Here is a 27,516-nt window from a genome sequence, read left to right as displayed (position 1 = left end):
CATTCAACCCAAGGGTTTGACAGTAAAATATATGGAATTATTTTATTTTTGGTAAATTCAATGAACGTTTATGGTGGTTATGTTCATATAATTAGTTGGTTTGAGTTTTTTTTTATTTTTTTTGATTGATTACGAAATTTTAAGGGATATAATGATATCTAGTTAGAGCGAAATAATGCACAGATTTTTTTTTGTTTTGTAACATTTTATGGAAAATTGCAAATTCAAGAGTCTACAACGAAGGATGGAAGTAACTTCAGGAATATGGATGGATCAAATCCTAGTTAACGGAATAACCTTATTTACTTCCAATTGTGTGTGTTGATGTCCAAAAGTGAAATGCTATCATGACGTCAGACAATACAGATCAATGTGGATTATAACTGAATATTACCTGAGAAGTGACGATCACCTTTTCGATAAACTGGTGAGAGAGTTGATGAATCAATGGGCTTTAGATAAAGAGGAGCTTTAGAGAAAAGCTGAGAAGAAGACGAGGAAGAAGATATGTTGACTGAAGAAGATTATATAAATGGAGGAAGAAGAAGATGGGATTACGATAGAACTGAGGATAAAGAAGATGCTCAGGGAATCCTGAATCTTGAAACCAAGATGTAAATGGTAGAAATATGCTGAATGAGTAGCAGCATAGTAGATGTCGTTGGACGACGAGTATGTTTGATTTGGGAGAAATGGCTCCCTCACCGATAGTCGAGTATTCATGAATGGACTTATGGTATTCATGATTAAATATGGCCTTGGAATTATATGACCGACAGTCCTTATATGAAAGTTTGTCAGTCTATGAAGTATAAGTCCTATGAGAGAAATGAATCGTCATCAAGCAGAAGAAGAGCAGATTACCAGAACTATGATGGATGTCGAAGTAAAAGGTTATTTCCGTGACGAAGATGAGATCCATGGAAGAAATACAGTACCATTCCACCAGACAATCCTAGGAAGCAGTATTATGGAACCAGGAAGTGCCGCGATAGTGAAATTTTGAAATCCCGAAAAGTGAACAAACTCCATGCTGGAGTTAGTGAAGTGCATAAAAGAAAAATATGTTGAATTGATTTGATTGTTTTGATTTTTTTTTTGTTTTATTACATATTAGGATTTGGATTTTATCTTTTTCATTTTAATTGAGTAAATAATATTTGATATGAATTATTGAATAATGTCGGAAAACATACCACCATAGACTTTAAGATCTTAGGGTAGGTAGAGATGATATAGTTTCTCTTTAAGATTAGCTTCTGAAAAGTTTGGTTAATACGTTATGTTATTATTTTGTATCTGGTAGTAAGCAGTTTGAAATTTGATAATGATGAATTTTAAGTTTGAGAATGAAATATTTTATATTAGTTAGCCAGTCTAATGGTTGATATAGGATATATTTTTGATTTTGTGATAACTGGAGAGGAAGGACTACTTCGTTAATAAGGATTAAAGTAAGGGAAAAGTTATGGCATCCGATGCCACAACTTTTTCGGATGAGGGAGTGATGTAGTAAGTCGGAAATTTGGAAATTATGGAAATTATTGAAATTATTAGAATTATTATTCAGAACGATGGACGTTAAATTCAGAAGAGCGGTCGAGCCTTATGTGTAAATCGATCTTATCTTAGGAGCTGGATATATTCTTTATCGATTATTGCTTTTCATTACTTATCGTCTCACTGCGTTGGTGAAATCAATATATTTTTACGGATAAGAAAAATAATAATAATCTTGACTTATCTGAGTTCGATACATGCGAAAAAACCGTCAGGGTCTTTCCCAGATGACGCAGCAAAAAGGTCTTAGGCGGAGTTGAAGTATGTTTCTTGCTGAGATCGACAGAAAAATTTAGTTTGAAGTAGAGGTAAGGACTCTTATTGAAAAAAGATGAAAAATGTTCTAACCAATGATCTAATTGACATGGTATCATGAGGAGTAGTTAGGGCGGTCTTAGAGAAGTATGATGTTAGGATTTTTTGTGGAGGTAAAAAGGGTTAGTCAGTATCGCTTAGGGTCTCTTATTGAGAAAGGTTGAGAATTAGAACGTCGGTCGCGAAACCGGACTTAGAGCAAAACAATTCCTTTTCAATATCAGAGTAATAAATTTAGTAGATGATAGACAGTTGAATGAATTTCAAGTTTTTTCGAAGAAGGAATTGTTTTGGCTCTGAGAAAGGAAGTTAAGTATCGCTTAGGGTCTCTTAGTAAGAACGGTTAAATTAGGTCAGAAGTAGAAAACTAGGAATTTTTGGGATAAAGTTAGAATTTGTTTTTTTTTAGAATCTTTTTGGAATAAATTAGGTCAGATCGGAGTTCGCGGATCGGGAGTGAAGTTTTATATAAGAAATTACACGTTTTTCGAGTGAGCAGTTTGTGAAAAATTAAAACTAGGTTTAGGCAGGGCCTAAAATACTTACCTAGCATCGCGGGATAAGGGCAAGTCTTTTGGTTAATTAATTTCATTTTATTTGTTGATGTTTGAATGTTTTTTTTTTCAATGAAAATAAGTATTTGAGTAGTCCTGATTCTCCCAAATTCAAAGTTGATATATTGTTTCGTTTGTTTGAATAACAGATTATTTGAGACATTTTTTGTTTTATAAAATTTTGGCCGTTGAGTCAACATTTCAAGGGATATTGTAACTTTGGTTATTTTTTTTTATTTTTCTTTATTATATTTAGTTTTAAAATTAAAATCGATTTTCATTGACCCAATAAACTAAAGCCTGTCCCTAGAGAAGGAAATTCAACTAACAAGACCTGTCCATTAAAGCGACAGGCCGGACTCACATAACATCTTAGTGAATTCACATAATTATTAATTCTCCGAGACCTCTGGAAAGCCGCTCTTCCAGGGGTTAAAAGAACATCTCAACCGGAGATAAGTGAACGATTGGTCAACATTCTCTGACCAACCCGTTCATGACAAATCCAACAATTCAAATAAACGATTGCACGAAGGTAAATCATCAATAATTATAGGAGGGACTTATATAATACTTGATTTTGAAGATTTACAATGCATGGGTATAGTCAATAAGGATAAGAATTAAAAGTCGATTCAGTTGGTTTTCCTCAGAAACAGGTGACAGCATTGAAGTAGCATCTCCAATATGGTCGGACCTTAGGCTCTGAAGGTAAACCACCATGGCCTCTCCTCTGCAGATCCATCTAGAAAAAAATTGAAAATTAAAATTAAATTAGAATACAAATGTTATGAAATAGTTTATATGATTCAAGTTTAAACATTTCAGACCATCAAGCCAAGTAGCTTGACATTTTAACCAACTATTTGACTTGAAAAGCAATATCGTGAAAAATTACATACTTCAGCTCGACTTGACTTGATTTTAGATATTTATTGCTTGACTTGATATCAAGCTACTTGATATTACTTGAGTTTGATAAGCACGCGTCGCACGGCATATATTTCTGCATCTCGTGAGCGCTTGGACTAAATAAGGGGATTCCTCGAGCGCCGAGAGACTGAAGCATTCGCCAGTGTGACTTTATTAGTAGTTTTCTCACATTTCTATGAAATCTATTGGTAGATTTTGATAGTTTCAGAAATGTCTTTCCTTACTTGGCCACAATGGCCAAGGATTTGTTATCAACGTCAGCATCTTCAGCTCCTGTTGAAAGACAATTTTCCAGAGCTGATCTTACAGTTACAAAATTCCGCAATGGGTTAGGCGACAGATCTATAAGATTCCTCTTGTGTCTTAGATCCTGAATGGAAAATTTTGAAATCAAACGAAGCCTGGAGGTTTCTCAATTTTAAGAAACTTCATTTTTTGAATTATTTTTCATTTTATACTGATTTTTAGTGATTTAATTTCCAGTGTTTCTATTTCAAAAAATTTGATATTTTCGGTTATTTTGTACAATAAGTTTAATGAATAAAAGTGTTTTTTGCGAGGTTCCTTCTCATTTAATCATTTTTTCATAGATGTGACACAATAAAACTGTTTAAATCAAGTAGCTTGATATGATTCAAGAACTTGATAAATACATTCTTGACTTGGCATGAGCTTGAAAAACTACTACTTGACTTGAGCTTGACTCAATCAAGTCAAATTCAAGCCAAGTTTCTTGAAAATCAAGCCATGCCGTGAATCCCTAAAGATGATATTGATGAGATATTGGGTACTTAAACATTTATGATTCAATCAGCTGTTCAATTGAACAGTTGTACCTAACATATATCGAAGCTTTTTGACCTCTCAATTTTGAGGATGGAATTCCATTTGGAAATAAAATTATGTATGCTGTATGCTTATGTACTTTTTTGGTATTAGATGAAATAAAGATCCGTCTTACCCTTTCAACTGATAATTATCTAATAAAATGATTTTGAAGAAATTACTGTTAACTGTTTAGAATACCTATCTCAACAATTATTTTATAATTAAGTTTCTTAACCCTGATTATAAAATAGTTATTGAAAGTTGTGAAAGTCCTGGTCTAAGTTAATGTTGAATCTGTTTTTCGTAAAATGAAGTCATTTACCTAGTGTCCTAGATCTCCTACAAGTAATCGTAACATTATGAGTAGTAGGTTGTGGAAATTATGGTTATTCATTTCAAACAAAAATCAGTGTGACGTTTTAATTGAAATTCTCCAACTTGCAAGACTAAGTTCAGTAGGTTATGGGCCCAAAATCAACAGGTTATGGGCCCAGTTTAAAATTAGCAAATAGCGAAAAACCCACAGTCTTGGAAATTGATTCTGTGAGTAATCCAGAAAGCTGGATATATCGAAAAAGCTTCTTATTATTATTATTATGCAAAACATTCCCAATATCCTATCAAAACATCAAGCAGAATAATGGAAAAACAACTGCACGCCGAAGGATATCACCGGAAAACAACAACTCCAACTCCCAGGGATTAAATTCGCGGCCGGCGGGTTTTGCGAAAGGATTAAACATGGTTTCCTTGACCTCTCATCCTCGGGTTCCGTAAATCAAAGGAACGAAAAACAGAACGACCAATAACGAAATTCCAAACTCCGCAAACGTGATAATTGTTTACATTCTTGACGGAATTTATAACGTATATTCAACCCCCCCCACCTCTAATTGGACAGCCACTGTAGGAGGGGGGGGGGTCGAAATAGAACAAGGACTTTCAGGATTTCAGTTCCCCCAAATTGGAGATGTCAACAGTAATATCGATGCAATTAAGATGTGAACACGTTTAGTGCAGAACGTTGCTGGAAGGTGTTTTGCATGAAATATTGGAGGGAGAATTATTATGTGGGGGGAGGTTAATGGGGGTATAAACCCCCGTGAAGCGTATAAGGCATTGGGAGAAACATTCGAACATATCTGGAATGAATCAGAGGAAATAGACTTCGCTAATAAATTAACGCACCACTAAAAATTACGCAGAAGTCTGAGATACATTTTCGTCAAAACTACTCCTCTGATAAGAACCTTTTCTTTTCAATGACAGGTTATTTCCTTTTGAATTTAGTCGATAGATATCTTTTTTTTAATTCTTTAGCGAATCGAAATAACAAGGATAGAAAATAGAAGAACGCCAAGACTATTTCACAGAAATTCTGTTGTTCTAACAATAAAAGATCTTTTGATATCTACACTTATCACTTCACTTGAAAATACTTTTTATTTTGATTACCAAAAATAATTGCTTACTGGATTTGAATACTTAAAAAGATTTACTAAAAATGACTCATTTTGAATTTAATATTTGTCTTCACAACATTCACATATTTCTTTTTGCATATAGACCATGATTTAGACCATATGGGTGGTTTCTGCCTTTTGAATTCCCAATGAATTTCTTATGGAAATAACAAAATAAAAAATAATAAAAAAAAGGTTTCTTAATATTGAGAATATTGAGATAATTTTCCATCCAGGATTTAAGACACATGAGGCATCTTATAGATTTGTCGTCTGACCTATTGCGGGTTTTTGTAACTGCAAGAGCAGCTCTGGAAACTTGTCTTTCAACAGGAACTGAAGATGCTGGCGTTGATAAAAGATCCTTGGCCATTTTGGCCAAGTTTGGAAATATATTTCTGAAACTTCCAAAATCTACCAATAGATTTCATAGAAATGTAAGAAAACTACTTAAAAAGTCACACTGGCGAATGCTTCAATCTCTCGGTGCTCGAGGAATCCCCTTATTTAGTTTAAGCGCGCACGAGATAGCAGAAATATATGCCGTGCGACACGTGCATATCAAGCTCAAGTAATATCAAGTAGCTTGCTATCAAGTCAAGCAATAAATATCTTAAATCAAGTCAAGTCAAGCTCAAGTATGTAATTTTTCACGAGCTTGATTTTCAAGTCAAGTAGCTGGTTGAAATGTCAAGCTACTTGGCTTGATGAATCTCTAGTATCCGCATTATTTCAATAAATTGTTTTACCATAAGTCACTTTAATATTTTAGATTTATATTGAAAATAGATTTCCAATATTTTAGGTGAATTGTAAAATTGAAGATGATAGAATACCTCCAATTTAACACTTCATTAGCATCAAATAAAACCACAATAGCTCTATCGTTGCAGAATACAAATTGAAACTTGCGATGGAAATCTTTGTTGGGAATTCCGCTTTAGAATACCTAGGTGATTCTCACCCATTCTGTGAAATGCGCTGCATTCGAACATCTAGGAAAGATTAAATATCGAAACTCCCCTATGTACCTATGTAGGTAGATAGTTCGGCAGTTGACGTCCGTTTAGAAGTTTCACATCAAAACTGTTATTGAACTGTGAAATAGGAGTTTGATAGGTGAAGCTTCGATTTGTAAGTCTGAAAGGTACTAGAATTGTGAATTTAAAAACACTGTGAATTCCTTCTATTCGGAAGAATTTTACAAATCCAAAAATTATTCAATAAACGGCGTCCTTTGCAATGAGCTATTCAATAAATGAACATTCAACCTCTTCTTGAAAAAGAGCGGTGAAAAATATGGTGTACAGGGTGAGCAAATAAGCGAGGTAAGCGGATATATCTCAGGATCCACTCATCGTAGAGACTTGCGGTAAAAAATTTAACACTAAAGTGTATAAGAGAACACACTGGAAATTGTTTTGAAGTTCATACCTCTACCGCTAGGGGGCGTAATAGCTACCGTCGAGTAGAAAAATGAATTTTACTCAAAAATGTTTCATATGAAGTTGAAGAAAAAATATCATCACTGTAATCCTTGGAAAATTCTCTATCTTTTTGAATTGTCACTTTCAATTCTACGACTTCAAATAAGGGTAGGTGTAAAGGAGAAATCTGACTGATTGAAACGCCTGTAACTTCAGTTTGGCTCAACATTTTTGAGCAAATTAGATCTCGTCTGAAAGATAATATCTTGTTGATTGAGAACAAAATATAGTCATGATAAATTTGTTTTTGCTGCTTTCAATAGGGGGCACTAAGTCAGAAGTTCATTCTTTTGTTCATTTTACGGCGAAATTTCAAATGTAATGATAGGATTTTCTTAACAGAAACAGAAATTCCATCAAATTTGTATGAAAACACCTGAAGGTCGCAAAGCGATAATTTCAGGCGTTCTGAAGTTATGGCCTAAAGTTCAACTTCCTTTTTTTGCCTTCAAAATTCATGGATCAAAATCTGGCTCGAGGAAAAGGGTGATCATTATTTATGCAATATGTTTCAAAGATGGAAATCCCTTATTTTTGATAAATTCCATACGAATAAGAAAGTAGAAAACTTTTCTCAATGTTGATTGACTATATCAAATAGTAACAACTGAAACAGTTCAATATAAACACCTACGATCATTTATTTATTTATAGCTTCAGCAAAAACCATTAAAATCCCAGGCATACCGCTGGAAATTCCCAACACCTCAATTTCCACCTTTCCTTGACATCTCGGAATCAGAACGATTTATTTCTATTTTTCCTACTCGACACCATCTTTATGATGAATTGTTGAGGTTGACAGTTGGCATAAAACTGATATGAGGCCAAAACCGTTAGGATTTTTATAAATTAGGATGGACAGCACAGCTTGGTTGACAGCATGTGATGGAAAAATCTAGATTGTAGATGTGGAAAATGAGAAAAACAAACATCTTGACCTCGTAAACAAGGAGATTTGTGTTGTGAATGCGCTGAAAACAACAGTTTTATATGGGAGCTTTTGGAATTTTAAAAGTTATTTCAGCTCTCACTGAAATTTTCATACTGATATTATTATATTGTTTATAGAGATAGCATCCCCACCTGGAAAATATATAGATTATGTCTTCTGCATTTTGGTGAAAAAAAATATGCAAATGATAATTAACAGATCAAAATGACGATTTTCGACAAATTGACAGTGTCTCTAATATTCGATTACAGTTATACCTCAAAGTAATAAACATAGATAGAGGGAGCATATGTCAGTAATCAAATTTTGTCCCCAACATGAACTATCAAATTTGACATGAAGCGGGCGGAAATGAAAACATATCAGTGATACGATATTTTAATCAATTTTCGAGTTTCCCCACAAAGAACGCACTTCTTACGTCCCATAGTGAATCAGCGTTTCATATTGGCTCAAAATATATTGAAATGAATACCTAAGTATATCAGAAATTCAAAAAACAAAGTTCAAGCGCTAAGCAACGTGAAACAACCGATGACACTAGGAGAGCAAAAGTTGCCAAACCTTGGATTTCTACCGGTAGATACAGAAAATAATAAATATTCTGCCTATTATAAATTCGACAATTAGGAAATATATCGGATTCCAAATATTGAAATTTGCATATTTCATCGGGGATCACTCAAATAAATATATTTCATTCAATATAATAAACATTCAGAACGATATAGTAATATTGTGGATTTGAAAATATATCACAATCCGACAACGTGATCTAACCATGTTGGGGACAAGTAAAATGGCGTATATTCCCTTCATCTATGTTTATTACTCTATGGATTACAGTTATACATACCGTTCTGATTTCATCTGGACTCAGGACGTAAGATTTAGCAAGGGGTGGTTCTTCAACAATTGTATTTGCCATTTGTGCTTCTTCTTCATCTATGGCCTCCTTCAAAGCTACCATCAAACGGTCTACCAACATTGCCGTTCTCTTCTTTGGCACAATCATCTGATGGAAAACATAACAATAATCAGTAAATTATCTGAATGAGGTAAAAATTTTATCAAGAATTTATATTTCATCATTATCAGAAAAATCACCCAATCACCAATTCACTATTTCACGTGAATATTTGTCCATTATAAAGCTTTGTTCATCGCTGATCAAAAGCAACAATGCTTTGTCGATTCCAAAAGCTGTTTGGAGCTATTAAAGGTTAATAAACTTTTTTTTTCGCATGAATATGTGATGATCGATGAAACATGGATTGGTCCTAAGACAAAGAGAAGATCAGCTGAGTGGAAAACAGTCGCTGAAAGATATCCAAAGGAATCAAAATCTCAAACTCAAGCCGGCAAGGTTATGACATCCGTAATGTCCGGTGTACATGAAGTGAAACTGAGGTTCACGTTTTTTTCACCGAGATCGTCTACCCTAACCCTTCATCGGCCATTATATGCACCAATGGAGAATCGAGATTCATCAGAATAGACGACCTGAGGTCATTCCACATTCCAATTTGCACTGCTGAGTTACAGGATGACCTTGTTCTCCTAACCACTCATCAGCCAAAGATCGAGTTGTCGCAAATCGGTCTCTGATGGCCATAAGTCTTAGACGTCGATCTTGAACTTCATTTGTGCCCCTTCGACGTCCGGTGCCTACACTTCTTCAATTTTGGGCATTGAAAAAAACACGATTGACAACATCTCATAACAGTAGTTGGATTTCTGTTCGTCCGGTCAGCGATTTTTCGAAATGACAACCCCGCCTCCCGTAGACCAATGATTCGACCTCTTTCAAATTCACTTAGCTGGCGATAAATTCCGCGTACACGAACCCTAGGCATTTTAACAAGAACTAAACATCTACTTTGAATCTCCTCGAACAGCTGGTTTGTTGTTAAATTTAAAAAACGACTACAATATTTAAGTAACAAAAATTGTTTTCATGAAAAAACCTTCACGATATTATCTCCAAATTCAATCTTTTACTCCTAGCTATACTATCTAAGTTTCACGAAAAAAAAATTAAAATTCAAACAGCTCCTTCTGTGTGTTGCAGTTTCTTCGTCAGTTAGTATAAATAGCAATGATATGAAATCTAGATAAACTACTTTAGCAGTTAAAGCAAACGAAGTAAACAAATTTGATTAATTCCTACTTTCGCGTCTAACTATTTCAACACACCTGAGATGCAATCTCATCCCACTGACTTTGTTGTGTTCACATATGCGAAAATTACACCCTCTGGATTTTCGTATGTGACGCCAAATCCTACGTAGGTAGCTTTTATGCGATTAACTGTACGACAAATCTTATTGTGCGTGGGAGTTTTAGCCAATTAGTTAAATTGTTGCATTATTTTCAGGTGAATATACATTTGAAAACTTTCCTAACATGAGGGAGCAAATTTGAATAGAAAATAAAAATTTTAGATTTGTAGTAAAGTGGTTTTCGAAACATAATTGGGCAGATTCCTCTCCACCAAATGATGCTCTGTAATTACAGGTAAAGTCCACCATACCCTACAACTCCGTAATCTCCCAATTTCAGAATCATCTAAAAAAAATCCAGATTTCTGCTTCTACTGCCTAGTTAGTTGATTGCAATACCCAAAATGTAAACAGAAAACAACCGCTGTACGTGAAACAACTCTCGACCTACAAAATCCCGAGCAAAATCCCCAATTTGCGTAAACACCATGCTGTATGAACATACATAATGCCACACGACATGAATTTCGGTGCATAACAATAAATTAATTCGAATTTTTGATCGAAACTCAATTTATATATGGACAGGATTTCAATAGACCCGATTTCAATTGATAATTAGGATGTTGAAGGTGTTGACATATAGTTTATGCTGTCATAAAAGCTGTGACAGATCTTTTCGAGTGCACTTTTAAATCGATACGTGTTGCGGTCAGCAAAGGTCAATAGAAATTATTGGAAAACGTTTTAATATAGTTTAGACGTAATATAAATCTTACAGCTTCTGTATTAAGCTTGAATATGATGAAATATGGCTCCATAATTTCACTCCGGAGTCCAATCGACAGTCAGCTGAGTGGACTGCACACGATGAACCGAATCCAAAGCGAGGAAAAACACAACAGTCAGCTGGCCAGGTTGTGGCATCAGTATTCTGGGATGCGCAAGGTATAATATTCATTGATTACCTCCTAAAGGGCCAGACCATCAACAGCGATTATTATATAGCATTATTGGATTGTTTAAAGGATGAAATCGTTGAAAAACGGCCCCATTTGAAGAAAAAAAGGCGCTGTTTCATCAAGACAATGCACCGTGTCACAAATCAATGAACACAATGGCAAAATTGCATGAATTGGGCTTCAAATTGCTTCTACATCCACCGTATTCGCCAGATCTGACCCCCAGCGACTTTTTCCTGTTCTCAGACCTCGAAAGAATGCTCGCTGGAAAGAAAGTCAGCGCCAGTGTAGAAGAAATCGCCGAAACTGAGGCCTATTCTGAAGTGAAAGTCAAATCGTACAACAAAAAATGGTATCGAAGAGTTGGAAGATCGCTATAATCGCTGTATCGCCCTCGAAGGCAACTATGTTGAATAATAAAATCGAATTTTGTCAAAAAAAAGTGTTTTACTATAGTAGACCAGGAATTTTTCAATTGTCCTGTTAACTATAACATCCCGTCTACACATGAAACGTGAATCAGTGCAGCCAACACCAAAACATACTCGTTTTCAGTCAATGCCCTTTTCCAACTGCAATAGATCCAAGAATGGTGAAAAGGTTTTCTTGTAGTACTCTGCTGCTAAATGACCCTATAATGACCTTATTTACCAACTTCTAAGACCTATAATAATGAGACGTCCGACCCCTGATGCTTTCCACCACTTCAAGCTGAGAACAACATCAACCTTTATAGCTGCAGAAATGTAGTGGCTCGAAAGTTATCATAATAAACAAGATCCTGCTGGGTACATATTAAGACCACAAACGTTTGTTATTGTCGATGGTTTCAGCATATTTTCAAGTCTGGATAACACGTTAAAGCTTATAATTCCTGAAATAATGGACTAATCTGTTAACTGCAACCTTTTTCGCTATCTACGTCATCATTTCAATGATCAGGATGGCTTTTCCCAACATCGCTTACCGATTGTTCGTAGAGCTCACAGTTTATGAGAATTTTGGAAAAAAAACGTAAAAATGGAATTTCCACACAAACACCGTAATATCTCCTTCAATATTGGTCATAGCCCTCTCAAATAAAAACGTTTTTTATAGATAGAGATGTGATCTAAAATATAGCGAGGTTTCAAGTGCGCAGCCCATATTATCAAAATTTTCTTGAAAATTTCAGTTTACAACCTATAAATCCTGAACTAATGGACTAATCGGTCAACTTCAGCCTTTTTTGCGATCTACGTCAGTCAACACCTGCTTAAAACTATCGGGTGTTTTTTTTCGAGGTATATAACTTTAAGTTAGCATTACTATTCAAGATGGCAACCGATTCAACAGCTGTTAAGTGATTTATTTTGAGTTTGGTTTGGCAATTCATCATGATTAGACTCATGCCTGAACAATGCTTGCAAATAGTGCAATTTCATTTCGAAAATAATGGTTCTGTGCGGAATACGTATCGCGCACTATGTCCATTTTATTTTGTTTAGCGATGAAGCGCACTTCTAGTTGAATGGCTACGTCAACAAACAAAACTGCCGCATTTGGAGTGAAGCTAATCCTCAAGTGTATGTTGAAACACCGTTACATCCAGAAAAACTGACTGTTTGGTGCGCTTTATGGGCTGGTGGAATCATTGGTCCGTACTTCTTCAAAAACGATGATGGCCAGAACGTTACAGTCAATGGTGATCGGTATAGAGCCATGATAACTAACTTCTTCATTCCTGAATTGAACAACCATGATGTCCAGGAGCTGTGGTTCCAACAAGACGGTGCAACATGTCACACAGCTCGTGCCACAATCGATTTATTGAAATACACGTTTAGTGACCGCCTAATTACACGTTTTGGACCTGTGAATTGGCCTCCAAGATCTTGTGATTTAACACCGCTAGACTACTTTCTGTGGGGCTATGTAAAGTCATTGGTCTATGCGGATAACCCACAAACCCTTGACCATTTGGAAGTCAACATTCGCCGTGTTATTGCCGATATACGGCCACAAATGTTGGAAAAAGTCATCGAAAATTGGACGTCCAGATTGGACTACATCCGAGCCAGCCGTGGCGGTCATATGCCAGAAATCATATTTAAAATGTAATGCCACAAGATTATCTTGCGGACAAATAAAATTCATGTCAATTGAATAATCCATCGTTGTTTTATTGCAATTTAAAGTTCTATAGCTCTAAAAAAAACACTTTATAAAGCTGTCTCGATATGAAACGTCAAAGTCATTCACGAAAACGACTATAAGCATTCTCCAAATCAATTTAGCAGATTCAAACGTCGACAATTCGTTGATTGAAGTCCTCTTCCTCTCTTCCTTCCCTCCCTATTTACCCCAACAAACGTCACAACTAGTATTGAAACGACCGACGCAAAAAACCAGGAAGCAACTTGAGGGCTCTAAATCAGGAAATAACGCTCGGTAAAGCCTGCAAAAACCGCCTCCTGAAGTTCTCAATTTGTTCAGTCAGACAAGAGCTGTTAATGAAGACGAAATAGTGAACATTCCAATATATTTGATTTCTGTTTTCCTGTTCCTCATTCAACGTCTATAATAATTTCACGAATTGGCAAGCGAACTCTTGTTCGGTATACTGGGTTGGCCACCTGTTGGTTTCGTTGGATTTGTTTTTGCGGGAAGAATAACACCCCTACAGTTAGAAGACATCCGGTGACATCGTTGAAAAATTAGAAAAGCACTGACAAGTTATTATAGAGTTGCTTTGGCGTGAATGAAAATATGAAGTTGAAACTTACTGGTATATGACATGCCATGTGAATATAGAATGACGTATTGGGATGCAGCACTGCAGTTTAACATTCTATTGCTCTAACCTCTGGAGATAATTTTTGTCATTAGTCGGCCCAAAGTCGAATATTTCTGGAAGATAGAGCTGTGCAGGATTGTAGATTAGATTAGATTTAAGAAGGTTTTATCTCTCTGCGACCTAATATTAAATTGTGTCCCCCTTCAAAGCTATTCTTGCCTTTATGTGATCTACAGCTCGTCTTCTAGTTCCAGAGTTCTGATCAACTCCAGTATATGGAATGTCTTCAAGGAGGTTACTTCCGCACTCCTACAAGTTCCTTGTCCAAAGCATATTTTGCTTCAGCTAGTGATGGCGAGGCATTCTGTCACCACATTATCCGAAGATTTTTCCTCCCCAACACAGAATCTGCACTTGTCATTCTCTACTAGACTCATTCTCATGAGGTGCTTCTTGAGGAGATAATGCCCTGTAAGGAATTCAGTGAGGCGGTGTAGCATATTCTTGCTCCAGAAGTTTTGAAGAAACTTTCTAGAATAATCCAACCCAGGAAGATTCCACCAGAGTGTTTCTCTTCTGGTTTTCTCCTTCTACTGAAATTCCCTCTTGTAGGAACCTTTGGCTAGACCATAGAAAGGTTCCAGGCCAAGTCATTTCCTTTAATTCTTGAGTGACCGGGAGCCCAGACTAAAAACAAGACCTTGTTATTCTTACCTATTTCGTGGAGTTTTCTTCGGAACTCTCATATCATCTTAGAATCAATGATATGTGAGCTCACTGATTTGATTGCAGCCTGACTGTCAGAATGTACCACCATATTTGATAGTTCCTTACTAGGTAAATTGCCACTCATCTTTCTATTACAAATATCTCTGCCTGGAAGACAATTAAAGACTTATCAAAACAGACGACCATCACAATTTTATGATATAACGAAATTGGTTTTCGAAATAACATTCATATGTTTCGAATTTCAGTGGTTAAATTATTCCTACAGAATATATTGATGAGAGTAATAAACGCTAACAACTTCCACCATCATAAAATTCCAATTTTAATAATGAACTTCCAGAACTACTATCACCATCTCCTCCTATTCTTATCTCCTCCTAATCTTATCCTATTCAAGTTTCATAGTCGAATGCAAATATTGCACCCTATATATCTCCATGAAATCTGAATTCGAGAAAATAAATACATAAAATCCAATCCTTTGGACCATAAAATAGGATAGGAGACACGTTAAACCTGATTCCAAAAGCAAATTGATTTTCTGTAACCGTAAAATGAACAAGGAATAAGTAAATTCCTTCGAGATCCTTCCTTATCTTCCATTCCATCTTCAATTTAAACCCCGAAGTGCAAGAAGTCTGCTGATCTAACAGAAAGATGAGGCACACATTGATATTCAACATGTTGGCGATGTCTTTGAATGAGTGTAGAAGCATAATAGGGTTACATGGTTACATATGTAAAATAAGTTGTGCATAGAGAATAATATATAACTGGAGATGACAGAGATTGTGATCAACCAAGTGGCCCAGACCTTGACTAAGCTAGTATTGAGGTCCAGGCCAGGTGATGCTGTGTGTTTGGTGTTATCTTCAGGGAAAAATGTACTATGATCTGCTCTTCTATAGTGAAAAGATCACTTATGTCTTCCAGTGCAAATAACTCGACCGTTTGAAGTGACTAACATCTGAAGCCAATGTGCTTTGGTGTACAAATTTGGCCTCAATGGAGACCTGTGAACATTGGTTGTGCAAGCTTTTTGCTAGTAGGGACGAGAGCTTCTATGTGAGAAGCAATATACAGTTGAATTCTCGTTAGCAACAGGTTATTGAACATAATGGTTTATATTTGACTCAAATTTGATGACAAAAATACAAAGATGTTTGTGTTCTTCAAAAAATGCCCAAAAGCTTTTGAGGCCATCAGTGTTTTCAAGAATTTTTCTAATTATAGACATATTCCGACTTGTATTCAGGTATATCTTATTATAATCCAATTTATATCTATAAAATGCTCATTGTATGCAGCCAAATCAAGCTGTTACACAAGATAATGGATGTTTTATCGTATTGTATCCAATCTGAATATCATATTAAATCTCTGCAATACGTAAAATAATTATTCCAGATATAGAGAACGCAATATACCTCATTGCAGAGTTGGAGACTCATTGTATTTCATCGAACAATATTCGAAACGAACCATAGAATTGGCAACAGTATCCCCACAAACTTCTTTCTCCAGGTGACTACAATAAACTTTTGTATACGGATTGTGTGTTCGATTTGGCAAAGAAGATTATAGTCCAATTGAGGTAAGACGATTATGTTCATTCGGGAGACTGACAAGAGTACAATACGATACTGCAAACAATTGATAATCAATTGATGCCGACTGTTTTCCTCATTCAGTTGGTGGAACTGTATTTTTCCAGAATCGACGTAAATGGGATATCGACGTCAAACGAAAATATTCGAGATCGAATACACACACATGATGTCAATAATTTTGGGATCAGGATATATTGAATGTTCGAAGTATATCTAATTTTTACTCACTAAGTTAGGAAATGACTTATACCTAGGGCACAAAAGCAACAACAAACAAATATCGACTTTGTTTTCTCAATTTTCAAGGGATCCTTTTATGAAAAAAAGTCCTATAAAAATTGGTCCGCAAATGCTCTGTTTTCAAAATACAGAGTTTTAAAGTTTGATTCTTTAAAGTTTTTTTCTTATAGCACCTTCCGCTCACAAAATATTCAACTTAAATTTGTTAGGTTTTATCATGTGATATGACAATTTTTAATGTAAATCTACAAGGTGATATTTTTCTGGAAGAATGTCCGCTCCTTTCCTCCAGATACTTTTTTTTGGTAGACCACTGGTAGATTAGAAAAAAACTTTTGTCTTAAAATTATCCTTCGGACCTTTTCAGGAACAGCCTGTATATAAGATCCTCCTATCTGAAAGTCAATTCTCATGGCTCTGAAAGAGCCTCATCCCAACGTAATTAACTCTATGGTTATATACATATTTAATATATCTAATGAACTATTTGGCATCCTCTATGAATTCACATATTTGATTTTTTCAACGAAATATTTCATAAATGAGTCTGAAGGGCTGCAAAAAAATGAACGTATCCATGCTTTCGATTTTGCAAGGGCAGCAGAGTTGAATGAAAGGACGTCAAACAGAGAAAGCGTGCTTTTTAATTGGTGTAGAATGTCGCTGATATCGTCAAAGAAGAATTGTTGCTAATCAAAAGCCTTCAGCAGATAATTGTTATGTCTCTATAATTGTAGACTTGAATTAAATTACATCAAATACTCCCACGCTAATTTGTAGGCAGGTATTTCAGGTTCAAATGTTGATGTGAAACTTATCAATCACATACAGCGCTTTGTGATATATTTTGGTAAAAATTGATTTGGAACAGATACCTACAACGTATCATTCCATTACAATATCTATAATTTCACATACGTGGTCTCCAATGGCGCAATAAGCGCATGGATGGCGACCGCTTAAATGCTCATGGCTTCACTTCAGTTCCAAATCCTTGATTTCCACATCAAATTTGTCTACCTGAAGTTTTATCACCTTGTATAAGTGATAGCCTAACAGATTTTCATGTGATCTAGAAATTTCTTTCGTGAAAAACTGTGAAATTGAAGGAAAAATAATCGAAACGGAAAATTTCAACAATCTAGACGGTTATTTTCCAACACGTGTTCAAAACAAGTTCCTCAGAAAATTTTCATTCGTTTCACATCGCCTTTGAACTATTCATAGTAAACTTGTAGGAAATACTCATGAGCCAAACTCAACTTGGAACTGAAATAATTAATTTAACCCTTCTTGATAGCCCCAATTAGAAGTATGCCAGTCTGTTTCTGGAAAGAGGCATCACCTTAAACAATGTGAAGCATGAAAAAATCATTATTATTATTATTATTTGAGACTTTCTTCTCTTGAAGACTGTTTTTAAACAATAATTATTTCGTTTGAGTCACAACTAGGGATTCATCAAGCCAACTAGCTAGACATTTAAAACAACTACACGACTTGAAAATCAAGTTCATGAAAAATAACATACTTGAGCTTAACTTGACTTGATGTTAGATATTTATTGCTTGACTTGATATCTAGTTACTTGATATTACTTGAATATCTGCACGCGTCGCACGGTATATATTTCTGCAATCTCGTGCACGCTTAGACTAAATAAGAGGATTCCTCGAGCGCCGAGAGACTGAAGCATTCGCCAGTGTGACTTTATTAGTAGTTTTCTCACATTTATATGAAATCTATTGGTGGATTTTGGTAGTTTCAGAAATATCTTTCCAAACCTGGCCAAAATGGCCAAACGAGGATTTTTCATCAACGCTAGCATCTTCAGCTTCTGTTGAAAGACAATTTTCCAGATCTGCTTTTACAGTTACAAAAACCCGCAATAGATTAGGCGACAAATCTATAAGATGCCTCTTGTGTCTTAGATCCTGGATGGAAAATTATGAAATCAAACAAATCCTGTAGGTTTCTCAATATAAAGAAACTTCGTTTTTCGATTATTTTTTATTTTGTTATGATTTATAGTGATTTAATTTATATTTCTATTTGAAAAAAGTTAATATTTTCGGTTCTTTTGAAAAATAAGTTTAATAAATGAAAGTGTTCCTTCTCTTTTCGTTTATTTCTTTTTGATGTGACACTACACAATAAAACTGCAAAAAATCAAGTAGCTTGATATGATTCAAGTACTTGATAAATAAATACTTGACATTGAAAAACTACTACTTAACTTGAGCTTGACTTGAAATCAAGTGTGGCTCAAACAAAGTAGGTTAAAAATCCAGCCAAGCCGTGAATCACAACTAAAAATATAGATCATTAACAAGTCTACAGTATGAGGCATTCAAAGGAATCAAAAAAACTTAGAAGTAAACTGGCTTAATATTGAATCGTTACTTAAATTGCAATTAGTACTTTCACACACAATGCGTTGAATGTTGGATCTGCTTTCTGTGAAAAGGAAGAGACCCAGAATACTCCCTTGTGGGACTCCACATTAGTGTCAAAAACTATTTCCATCAGATTTTCAAGATCAATTTTCCTTTTCCCGTGTATAACAGCTCCGATATTATATTTAATTCCCGAATAATTTTTCTGATATAAAATTAACATTAACGTTAACCTGATTGTAGTGTGACCAACACGTGTTGAGTTAGTTCACGCGAAAAAGGGGCATTTTCCGGGAAATTCTATTTCCCAGCTACAAGCCTGGTTCTGTTCCCATTTGCTGCGGTTTCCCCGAGGGTGAGTGAACCTGTTGGATTCTTGATATGAGTGTTCCCCTCTTCCTACAGTTTATAATAATGCTTGGTGACAATAACGTACGATGTAGGAAGAAAATTTCATTACTCCTGGAATTTGCATTGTGAAGATGTCCGACCCTGTTTGTTTGAGCCAAAGGTAATTTTTGGCGACGTTTTAATGTTTTAAATGATCATCAGGCAGGGATATTATTAGGCTTTAAAGAAATCTGATCAAAGATAAAGATAGAAAGATAGAACAAAAAATTCTAGATAAGCCAATTCAACAATCAATAACAAATTGAAACAGAATAAAAAATAGACTAATATTTAAATGGTAACAGATCGGACCTAGTGGATATTTTGTATGTACAGGGTGTTCTGATTTGTTTCCGATAAACTGAAATGGGTGATAGATCACATCATTTTAAGCAAAAAAGTTCCTATGAACATGGGTCCGGAAATGCTTCGTTTCCGAGATACAGGGTGTTAAAGTTGAAAAAATAATTCGCGTTTTCTTTAATATGTTTTGACTGCTTCGAAATCCTTTCATGAAATTATTCCTATTCAAATATTAAATTTAAATTCATTTTGAAAATTTCTAAGGCGAAATGCATGCGGATTTTCTATTGCCCACTAATAAGTAGAAGTGGTATGCTATGTAATTGTTGTTTTTAAGTGTTCTGAATATTCTGTTTCCTGAAATATTGCGTTGTTGGGATGCTTTACGAATACTGAGTTTTTATTTTCTTCGAAGGTCTGTAAAATCCTATTTCTCTGTAGATGATTTCTTTTTTGTATGCTTCGTTCGGGCCTTTGGTACCATTTTCCTGTATTTGTTGATAAGCTATTAACTTAGTTAACTATAATTATAATTAATGACATCTGAACCTAACACACTTTAAATCTGTCATTGTGTATAGCCATTTTAAATCTATTGCCGCAACAATTGTTGAATGTAAAACAATCAATCATTCGAAGATGTCATTTGTGCATTCAACAGAACGGTGGACATTTCGAACACCTTCTTTAAAAATTATTATGTTATTTTGTTTTGTTCTAAGTTGTTACTTGTAAAAAATATTTAATTTAAAATTATTACAAATTTGTTTCTACATGTTTTAAAGATTACAAAAATATGGATTTGGCTGTAAATGCGTTTTTCTCTGAAACGGGAATTGATTTTTTTAGTCCAGAATGACGTACAGGGTAGCACAGAAAAGTTGCAACGGTTTAAAGGGGACGAAATGATTGCCAGTGGCGCCCTCTAGAAAATACAACCAAATCGACCATCAATTTTAATTTCTCACCTCAAAAAACCCTATGTACCAACTTTCATGCAATTATTTGGAATCAGTCGAAAGATATTTAAGAAAACGCGAATTATTTTTTCAACTTTAACACCCTGTATCTCGCAAACGAAGCATTTCCGGACCCATGTTCATAGGAACTGTTTTGCTTAAAATGATGTGATCTATCACCCGTTTCAGTTTGTCGGAAACAAATCAGAACACCCTGTATATAAAAAATTATAATTTCAAGCCTCTTATAAAATTTTATACTGAAGCGTCATCAGAATCATGAAAAAAGAATATCAGAAAGAAAAGCACTGACGAGCTTTAAGTTCTCGGTTATTCATGCGCCAATTACGCCCTTCGAGATAACATGTCTGTAATTGGTGCTAGAATGAACGAGCTGTCCAAAGCTCCACACTTTTCGTCAGTGCTTCTTCATTTTATTTTCGAGTCCAATCGATTTGAAAATTGGTTTGATACTGAAGTTATTTCAAATTGAGCTATGGCGAAAAATACAATATTTCATACCGAGTTTCGTACCTTCATTCATTGTTTTTCAAACGCTCAAATTAATAAGCATACCCAGATAATTTCGATCCTTTTCATTTCCTTGAAAGAAAAAACTACCTAATTAAATTCTTACGAGTATAAATGATTGGAGAATGTTTTTTTTTGCTACTTAATTTCATTGTTACCAATGTGAACCCTTTCAAGTTCTTTTTGTTACGGAAATACCTAGGAAGATTAAAATGCAACCTCAAGGGAGTTCCACAAACGATAAAAATTCAACGCCCTCTGCTCTTTTCATAAGGAAATCAGTTTAGAGAGAATCTGCCATCAAACAAAAATTACGAGAGAATAAATTGAGGGGCAGTAGAATGTCAAAGTTTGCTTATTCAAATTGAAGGAAATAGAGAGCCTGAATGAAATGATATTTGTTGTTATCGAATACGCGTTTACTTCTAGTCGACCCATAGTTTTACATAAAATATGATTTATGGAAGAGAAGGGTTAAATATTAGGGTATTGTAGAAGTTCTTGGACTTTCAATAACTGTTTCAGAATGACCCTCGTTATTTCTATTGATTTGATAAATAACTAATTCATAAAGGGTCGTACAGTCAATCGAATAGTTTGAATTACATTATAGTATTTTGAACTTTGAACTGATCCCCTGATCGCAATTTTTTTGTATATACCTGGTGAAACGCAAAAGAGAAAAGAGTAATACCCCTTGACAGAAATCAATCCTAGTTTGATCTGTATGGAAATATCATTTTCATCAATAGTCTGCAAAACAAATATTCAATTCAGCAATCGCAAAAAGTGTGTTCCTGTTTATATGTCATCTAGTATATCTCGGATGCTGAATCTAGATAACTAAGGCCAGCCAGACGAAATATCTGTGCAGTGAGCTTAAAATTATTCGTTTGCATGTTTAGAAATTGAAAAGCGATAAAGTTCTTTACTTCTGCTGCTAATCCTCTTTGATGTGTTTCTCATTCAGATGACATCTTTGCGGATTAGGTGTCTATACCTAGCTATCTCCACGTTTTACATGATTCAATCTCGCTTTTTATGGTGGGTGAGGATGCTGAATGAATAAACTGCTCTACAATAGTTGAGGAATCTTCAATAAATGGAGATTTAAAATTGATGGCTAACACAGTTTTTCGCAGGATTCAGTTTTCTGGGTTATTTAAAGTATCTGTTGCTAAGATTATAACTTGATTACTGGTTGCTGGGCCAAAATAATTCATCAACCTCTCTCCCAAACATTAAAAACACTTTTTTTCTTGAAAATTGATGAACATAATCACCTTCAAGAGAGATACATGTACTCCAACATTCTTCATACTTTTCAATACCTTTTGTTGCTGTAGAAATAGACTTCAACCTCGGCAATCCCTTCTTCATTAGAGTCAAATTTTTCTCTGGAGCATCTTTCAAGGTCTGCAGAAAACCAGTAATGACTGGTGTCCAGATCTGCTGGGTGGTCAAGCAGTTGAATGTGCAATTCGTTCTTTAGAACCAAATTTAAAGACAGCATACAATCTTCTTATGTTGAATCGATGGAGCAGAGTCTGGAAAACACTCATCAAGCTACTGCTCTGCTTGCACAGTATTTTTCCCCATCAGAAAGATATTTCACCAACACAAGAATCTCGTCTTTATCCACATTTCAATCAGTAACAAATATAACGGGTGTTTTTTCCGAGGTATATAACTTTAAGTTGGCATTACTGTTCAAGATGGCGACCGATTTAACAGCTGTCAACTGATTTATTCTCAGTTTGGTTTGGCAATTCATCATGAATAGACTCACGCCTGAACAACACTTGCAAATAGTGCAATTTTATTTCGAAAATAATGGTTCTGTGCGGAATACGTATCGCGCACTACGTCCATTTTATTTTGTTTAGCGATGAAGCGCACTTCTGGTTGAATGGCTACGTCAACAAACAAAACTGCCGCATTTGGAGTGAAGCTAATCGTCAAGTGTATGTCGAAACACCGTTATATCCAGAAAAACTGACTGTTTAGTGCGCTTTATGGGCTGGTGGAATCATTGGTAGGTACTTCTTCAAAAACGATGATGGCCAGAACGTTACAGTCAATGGTGATCGGTATAGAGACATGTTTACTAACTTTTTCATTCCTGAATTGAATAATCATGATGTCCAGGAGCTGTAGTTCCAAAAAGACGGCGCAACATGTCACACAGCTCGTGCCACAATCGATTTATTGAAAGACACGTTTGGTGACTGCCTAATTTCACGTTTTGGACCTGTGAAATGGCCTCCAAGATCTTGTGATTTAACAACGCTAGACTACTTTCTGTGGGGCTATATAAAGTCATTGGTCTATGCGGATATGCCACAAACCCTTGACCATTTGGAAGACAACATTCGCTGTGTTATTGCCGATATACGGCCACAAATGTTGGAAAAAGTCATCGAAAATTGGTCGTCCAGGTTGGACTACATCCGAGCCAGCCGTGGCGTGGTCATATGCCAGAAATCAGATTTAAAATGTAATGCCACAAGATTATCTTGCGGATAAATAAAATTCATGTCAATCGAATAATCCATCGTTGTTTTATTGTAATTCAAAGTTCTATAGCTCTGAGAAAAACACCCTTTATTATCCGAGATAGGAAGAAGAAATTGAACACAATGTGAAACTAGAAGTTTTTTGTCCACCCATGAATCCACAAATACGAATTACCTTCTTACTCAAATTTGCTTGTTATTTGATAAATTCAATATTCCAAATTCCTCAACTTCTTATGAAGATTTTTCAAACGATTCACCAATAAGGATAAGCTCATATCTTCCTACCCCAGCGTCGATTTCCTTGGACAAAGCCCAGGACCTTCTTGCGTGGGCAAGACCATCTAATTAAACCATTCACGACAATCCCAAATTCAGTTCTGGAACCGGTAGGAAATCCAGGTTATCCAGGCTTTTTTTACCTCACATTTAGAAAGATACGAAATCAGGTTATTAAGTGCTCCTTTTGATACTGACTGGTTAATTTATCTCTCTTGTGATGTCAGGAAATAAGATACCAACTGCAATTTAATTCGGATTTAATATAAATTTATGCATTTACTTCTTCTTTCCATTTCGAGGATATGATTGCAAACGTAAAAAAAGCACCTTCAGCTCGTCTAAATTGTTCCTCTTCATCAAAGGTAATAGTTTATCTTCATTAAGTTTGATACATTTTATGGCAGTGGTTGGAATAAATATTCGTATGCATTATATCCTTAGAACAAAGTGATTATAATTTGCAAAATTTCAATTTTTACTTCAAGTTGAATCCTCCACTGATATCCTTAAATATGACAGCAAATATTTACCTCCTCACAAAGCAACTACTATGACGAAACTAAACTCATCCTTATTAAATTGCTCTGCTTCCACAAAACATAATACTTCAACTCTTCGAGCCTAATATAAGTCTTTTGATCCATGTTCAAAAGACAAACTTGATGGCATAATTTAGTTCTTTCCTGAGTGGAATATAATACCCTCGATAATGCTGCTTGTAGATGAGATTAAAACAACGAAAAGGAATGTTTCGAACAGTTTAATTCTTCAAGGAAGTTGTAGATATCGTGACAAAGCCTCCTACGCAGTTTTAACAAAAGTAGGATTAAAGTTATCCTTCAGAATCCGATTTAAACTCCCGATATCAAGATTTTGATTTACTATTGTATGGTTTAGTATCGTAATGTGAGGAATTTGTGAAGGCTTGTTCACCGAATCGATAATTCTGACAATTAGTCACAAAATCTATATTTTTTGAGGTATATGGTCTCAAATGATTATCAATTCGTCCTCAAATTCGATAAAAATTCAATAAAGACCATCCAAATAAACTTACCCAATATTTCAGTTACCACAATCCCGAAAGAATTGAGATATCAAGCTGATCACATCATTGCAACCAAGAATATTGATATAAAATTGAAATTTGCTTGTATAAACGTATAATAGCGACATCAAAATCAAAGCAGAGTATCGATAAGAATGAGGAAAGCACAGAAGTACGCTGTAATAGCGGCTGCTAGCTTGACCATGGCTCAGAAGTCAGGTAGCGACTACCTACTTATTGTAGGCTGAAAAGTTTCAATACAAAATTCAAACCATGATAGTTAGAGAGGAGATCCTTTTTGGTAGGTAATTGTATACCATAATGATTGAATTTTGAGGACACATTTCGAAAATTAAGATAAAGTATATTCTTTCAACTTGTGTTCAGAAAACTGAATAGAAAATAACAAAAATCGACAATATTAGAAAATACTGATCATTACTGAAATATGTTTACAAAAATGAACATGGTAAAAATGTATGAAAGCTCCCACGTCAATCAAGTAAGGAACTTTGGGGAGCTCGTTTATTGATGAAGAACTTGAGCACCCGTTTTCCTTTACCAAAAACATAATGTACTGACATCGATACCTGAAAAGGAGTTCAAAATCGTTTATTTAATGGATGTAAGTATAGTGTGATAATTATAAAATCTTTTACTGCTTAAAGAAGACCATTCGAGTTCAGAGAGGATATTCAAACCTACATATCGATGATTATAATGAATCTTATTTACGTTTACGATGAGAGCAATCATTCCCAGAAATTTACGTGTAGTAACATTGACTCATAAATCTTTATGATCTCCTTGTATAAACTGTTAATTTTCCGATAAAAATGATATTTTTAGAATTCAATTTCCGATGAAAACCCAGCGCGAAAAAAATATGCTTTGGAACTGCTACCAGATGATGACAAATAGATAATAAACTGAATTATGACATTTTCTTAGTATATTGAGACAGTTTATTGTTTCGTTCGATGAGAAGCTTCAAAGAAAAGAAATGTGTGAATGAAATTTAAGATTTTCACAAGAACTGCAAAAAATATTTGGGTGAAATGAGATATAAGAACAAGATTTTGTCTAATAATACAGTCAATCCATTTTTAAAGATTGAAATCTAAATATAAAATTGATTTCTTGAAAACAGTAGGACATACAAAAAGTAAATTTAAAACAAGTAATGGTTCAATTATAATAAAAGATAAAAGATATAATACACACAAAAACAATAAATAAATCAACTTGAAATGAAAAAAAATGATGATCTATTGTTTAGTAGTTTTTCGTCATCATTTTCAATCATTGACTGGATTTCAAATGTTTTTGATGACTCTTTTGATACATCACGATACAAGTCACAAAAACTATCAAACGAATCGAACAAAATCGTCGCGAAAATTCTTTTTGTTCATCCTCAAACGACGTTCAAAATTTTATGAATTGAAGTTGCATCGTTTGTTAATTGTTCCTTTAGGTTGATTTTAGTCCTTATAATGGATGGTTTAGTGGAGGATTTTATGAAATTTCATGCAAAGGGATGATTTTTCAAGCGTTGCCAATAACTAAGTTTGAATTAGTTTTGAAAATCAAAGCGATTGAAGTCGACAAAACGTTGACGATAAGATTATGGGGGCTTAAATTAAAAATGACTTCAACCCCCCCAAAAAAAAATACTTTAGAATTACTTACAGGATACTCGTCGTACTTCACCCCTAACTGATAATCCATAAAATCGTCTGATGTCTTCTCAGGGGCTGAACTTCTCTTGTCTACCACATACCCCACAACCTCCTGCCTGAACAACAAAACCACCACCAACAACTGTACAACTACCCCAAACTGACTCATGACAATTTTCGATAAGCGCTTCAAAAAAAATACTTTCCAAACAACAAACAAATCCAACGCCAACTATTCAAACAAGCATATTATTTCTTCCGGTGGGTAGCGTAAAACTTTTTTGGAAGGGGTCTGTGTACAGATGGCGCTGTTTTGGGGTATGGAGTGATTGTGTACAAACTGTAGTGAATTCTCAAGTCCGTCATGCTTTTATAACGTCCTATCGCTGAGTTAACGCAATCGCGTCGGGATATTTTCTTTATTGCGATATATCTAGATGGTATTGTGGGAGTCTGATTATGTTTTCATGTATTCTTATGAGGGTAGAGGAGGGTTTGGAGGAGTAATGTTCGTTGAGTGTTTTGCTGTTCCTGATGGCTTGTGTTTTCTTGAGGGGGGTGACGATTATTCGAATAGGGTAGTTGACCCTAGGGTTAATATGGGGAGATTGTACTTTATCGCTTGTTAATGGGGGGAATTAAGTTGATCAATTGAAATAATAGATTTTTTCATGGAGGGTGGTCTATTATGAATTTCGATAATTGATAACAGCACTCATTATGAACAGTTTTTTTTGTTATAAAAAACAAGCTTTTGAAAAAATATGAATTG

General features: G+C 35.0%; 1 protein-coding gene across 1 annotated transcript; it reads right to left on the bottom strand.

The window, feature by feature from the left end:
- Nucleotides 1-2,937: 2,937 nt before the first annotated feature.
- Nucleotides 2,938-27,092, bottom strand: LOC123682357. Its single transcript, XM_045620930.1, has 3 exons — nucleotides 26,755-27,092; nucleotides 8,952-9,110; nucleotides 2,938-3,174 (listed from the first exon to the last, which is right to left on the bottom strand). The coding sequence occupies exons 1-3, from the start codon at nucleotides 26,911-26,913 to the stop codon at nucleotides 3,079-3,081; spliced, it is 414 nt and encodes a 137-aa protein (XP_045476886.1). The 5' UTR covers nucleotides 26,914-27,092; the 3' UTR covers nucleotides 2,938-3,078.
- Between the last annotated feature and the right edge of the window lie 424 nt (nucleotides 27,093-27,516).

The sequence above is a fragment of the Harmonia axyridis genome, chromosome 6, assembly GCF_914767665.1.
Source record: "Harmonia axyridis chromosome 6, icHarAxyr1.1, whole genome shotgun sequence".
Classification (NCBI taxonomy): domain Eukaryota; kingdom Metazoa; phylum Arthropoda; class Insecta; order Coleoptera; family Coccinellidae; genus Harmonia; species Harmonia axyridis.
Note: the sequence above shows the minus strand (reverse complement) of the source record. Positions and strands in the feature narration are given on the sequence as shown.

Bases quoted from the DNA above. Each gene is read 5' to 3' on its own strand.
- LOC123682357 (XM_045620930.1), bottom strand. From the start codon at position 26,913: ATGAGTCAGTTTGGGGTAGTTGTACAGTTGTTGGTGGTGGTTTTGTTG. The intron at 9,111-26,754 runs GTAAGTAATTCT...GTTTTCCATCAG, and splicing joins TGAAGTACGACGAGTATCCT to ATGATTGTGCCAAAGAAGAG. The intron at 3,175-8,951 runs GTATGTATAACT...ATTTTTTTCTAG, and splicing joins GTCCAGATGAAATCAGAACG to ATGGATCTGCAGAGGAGAGG.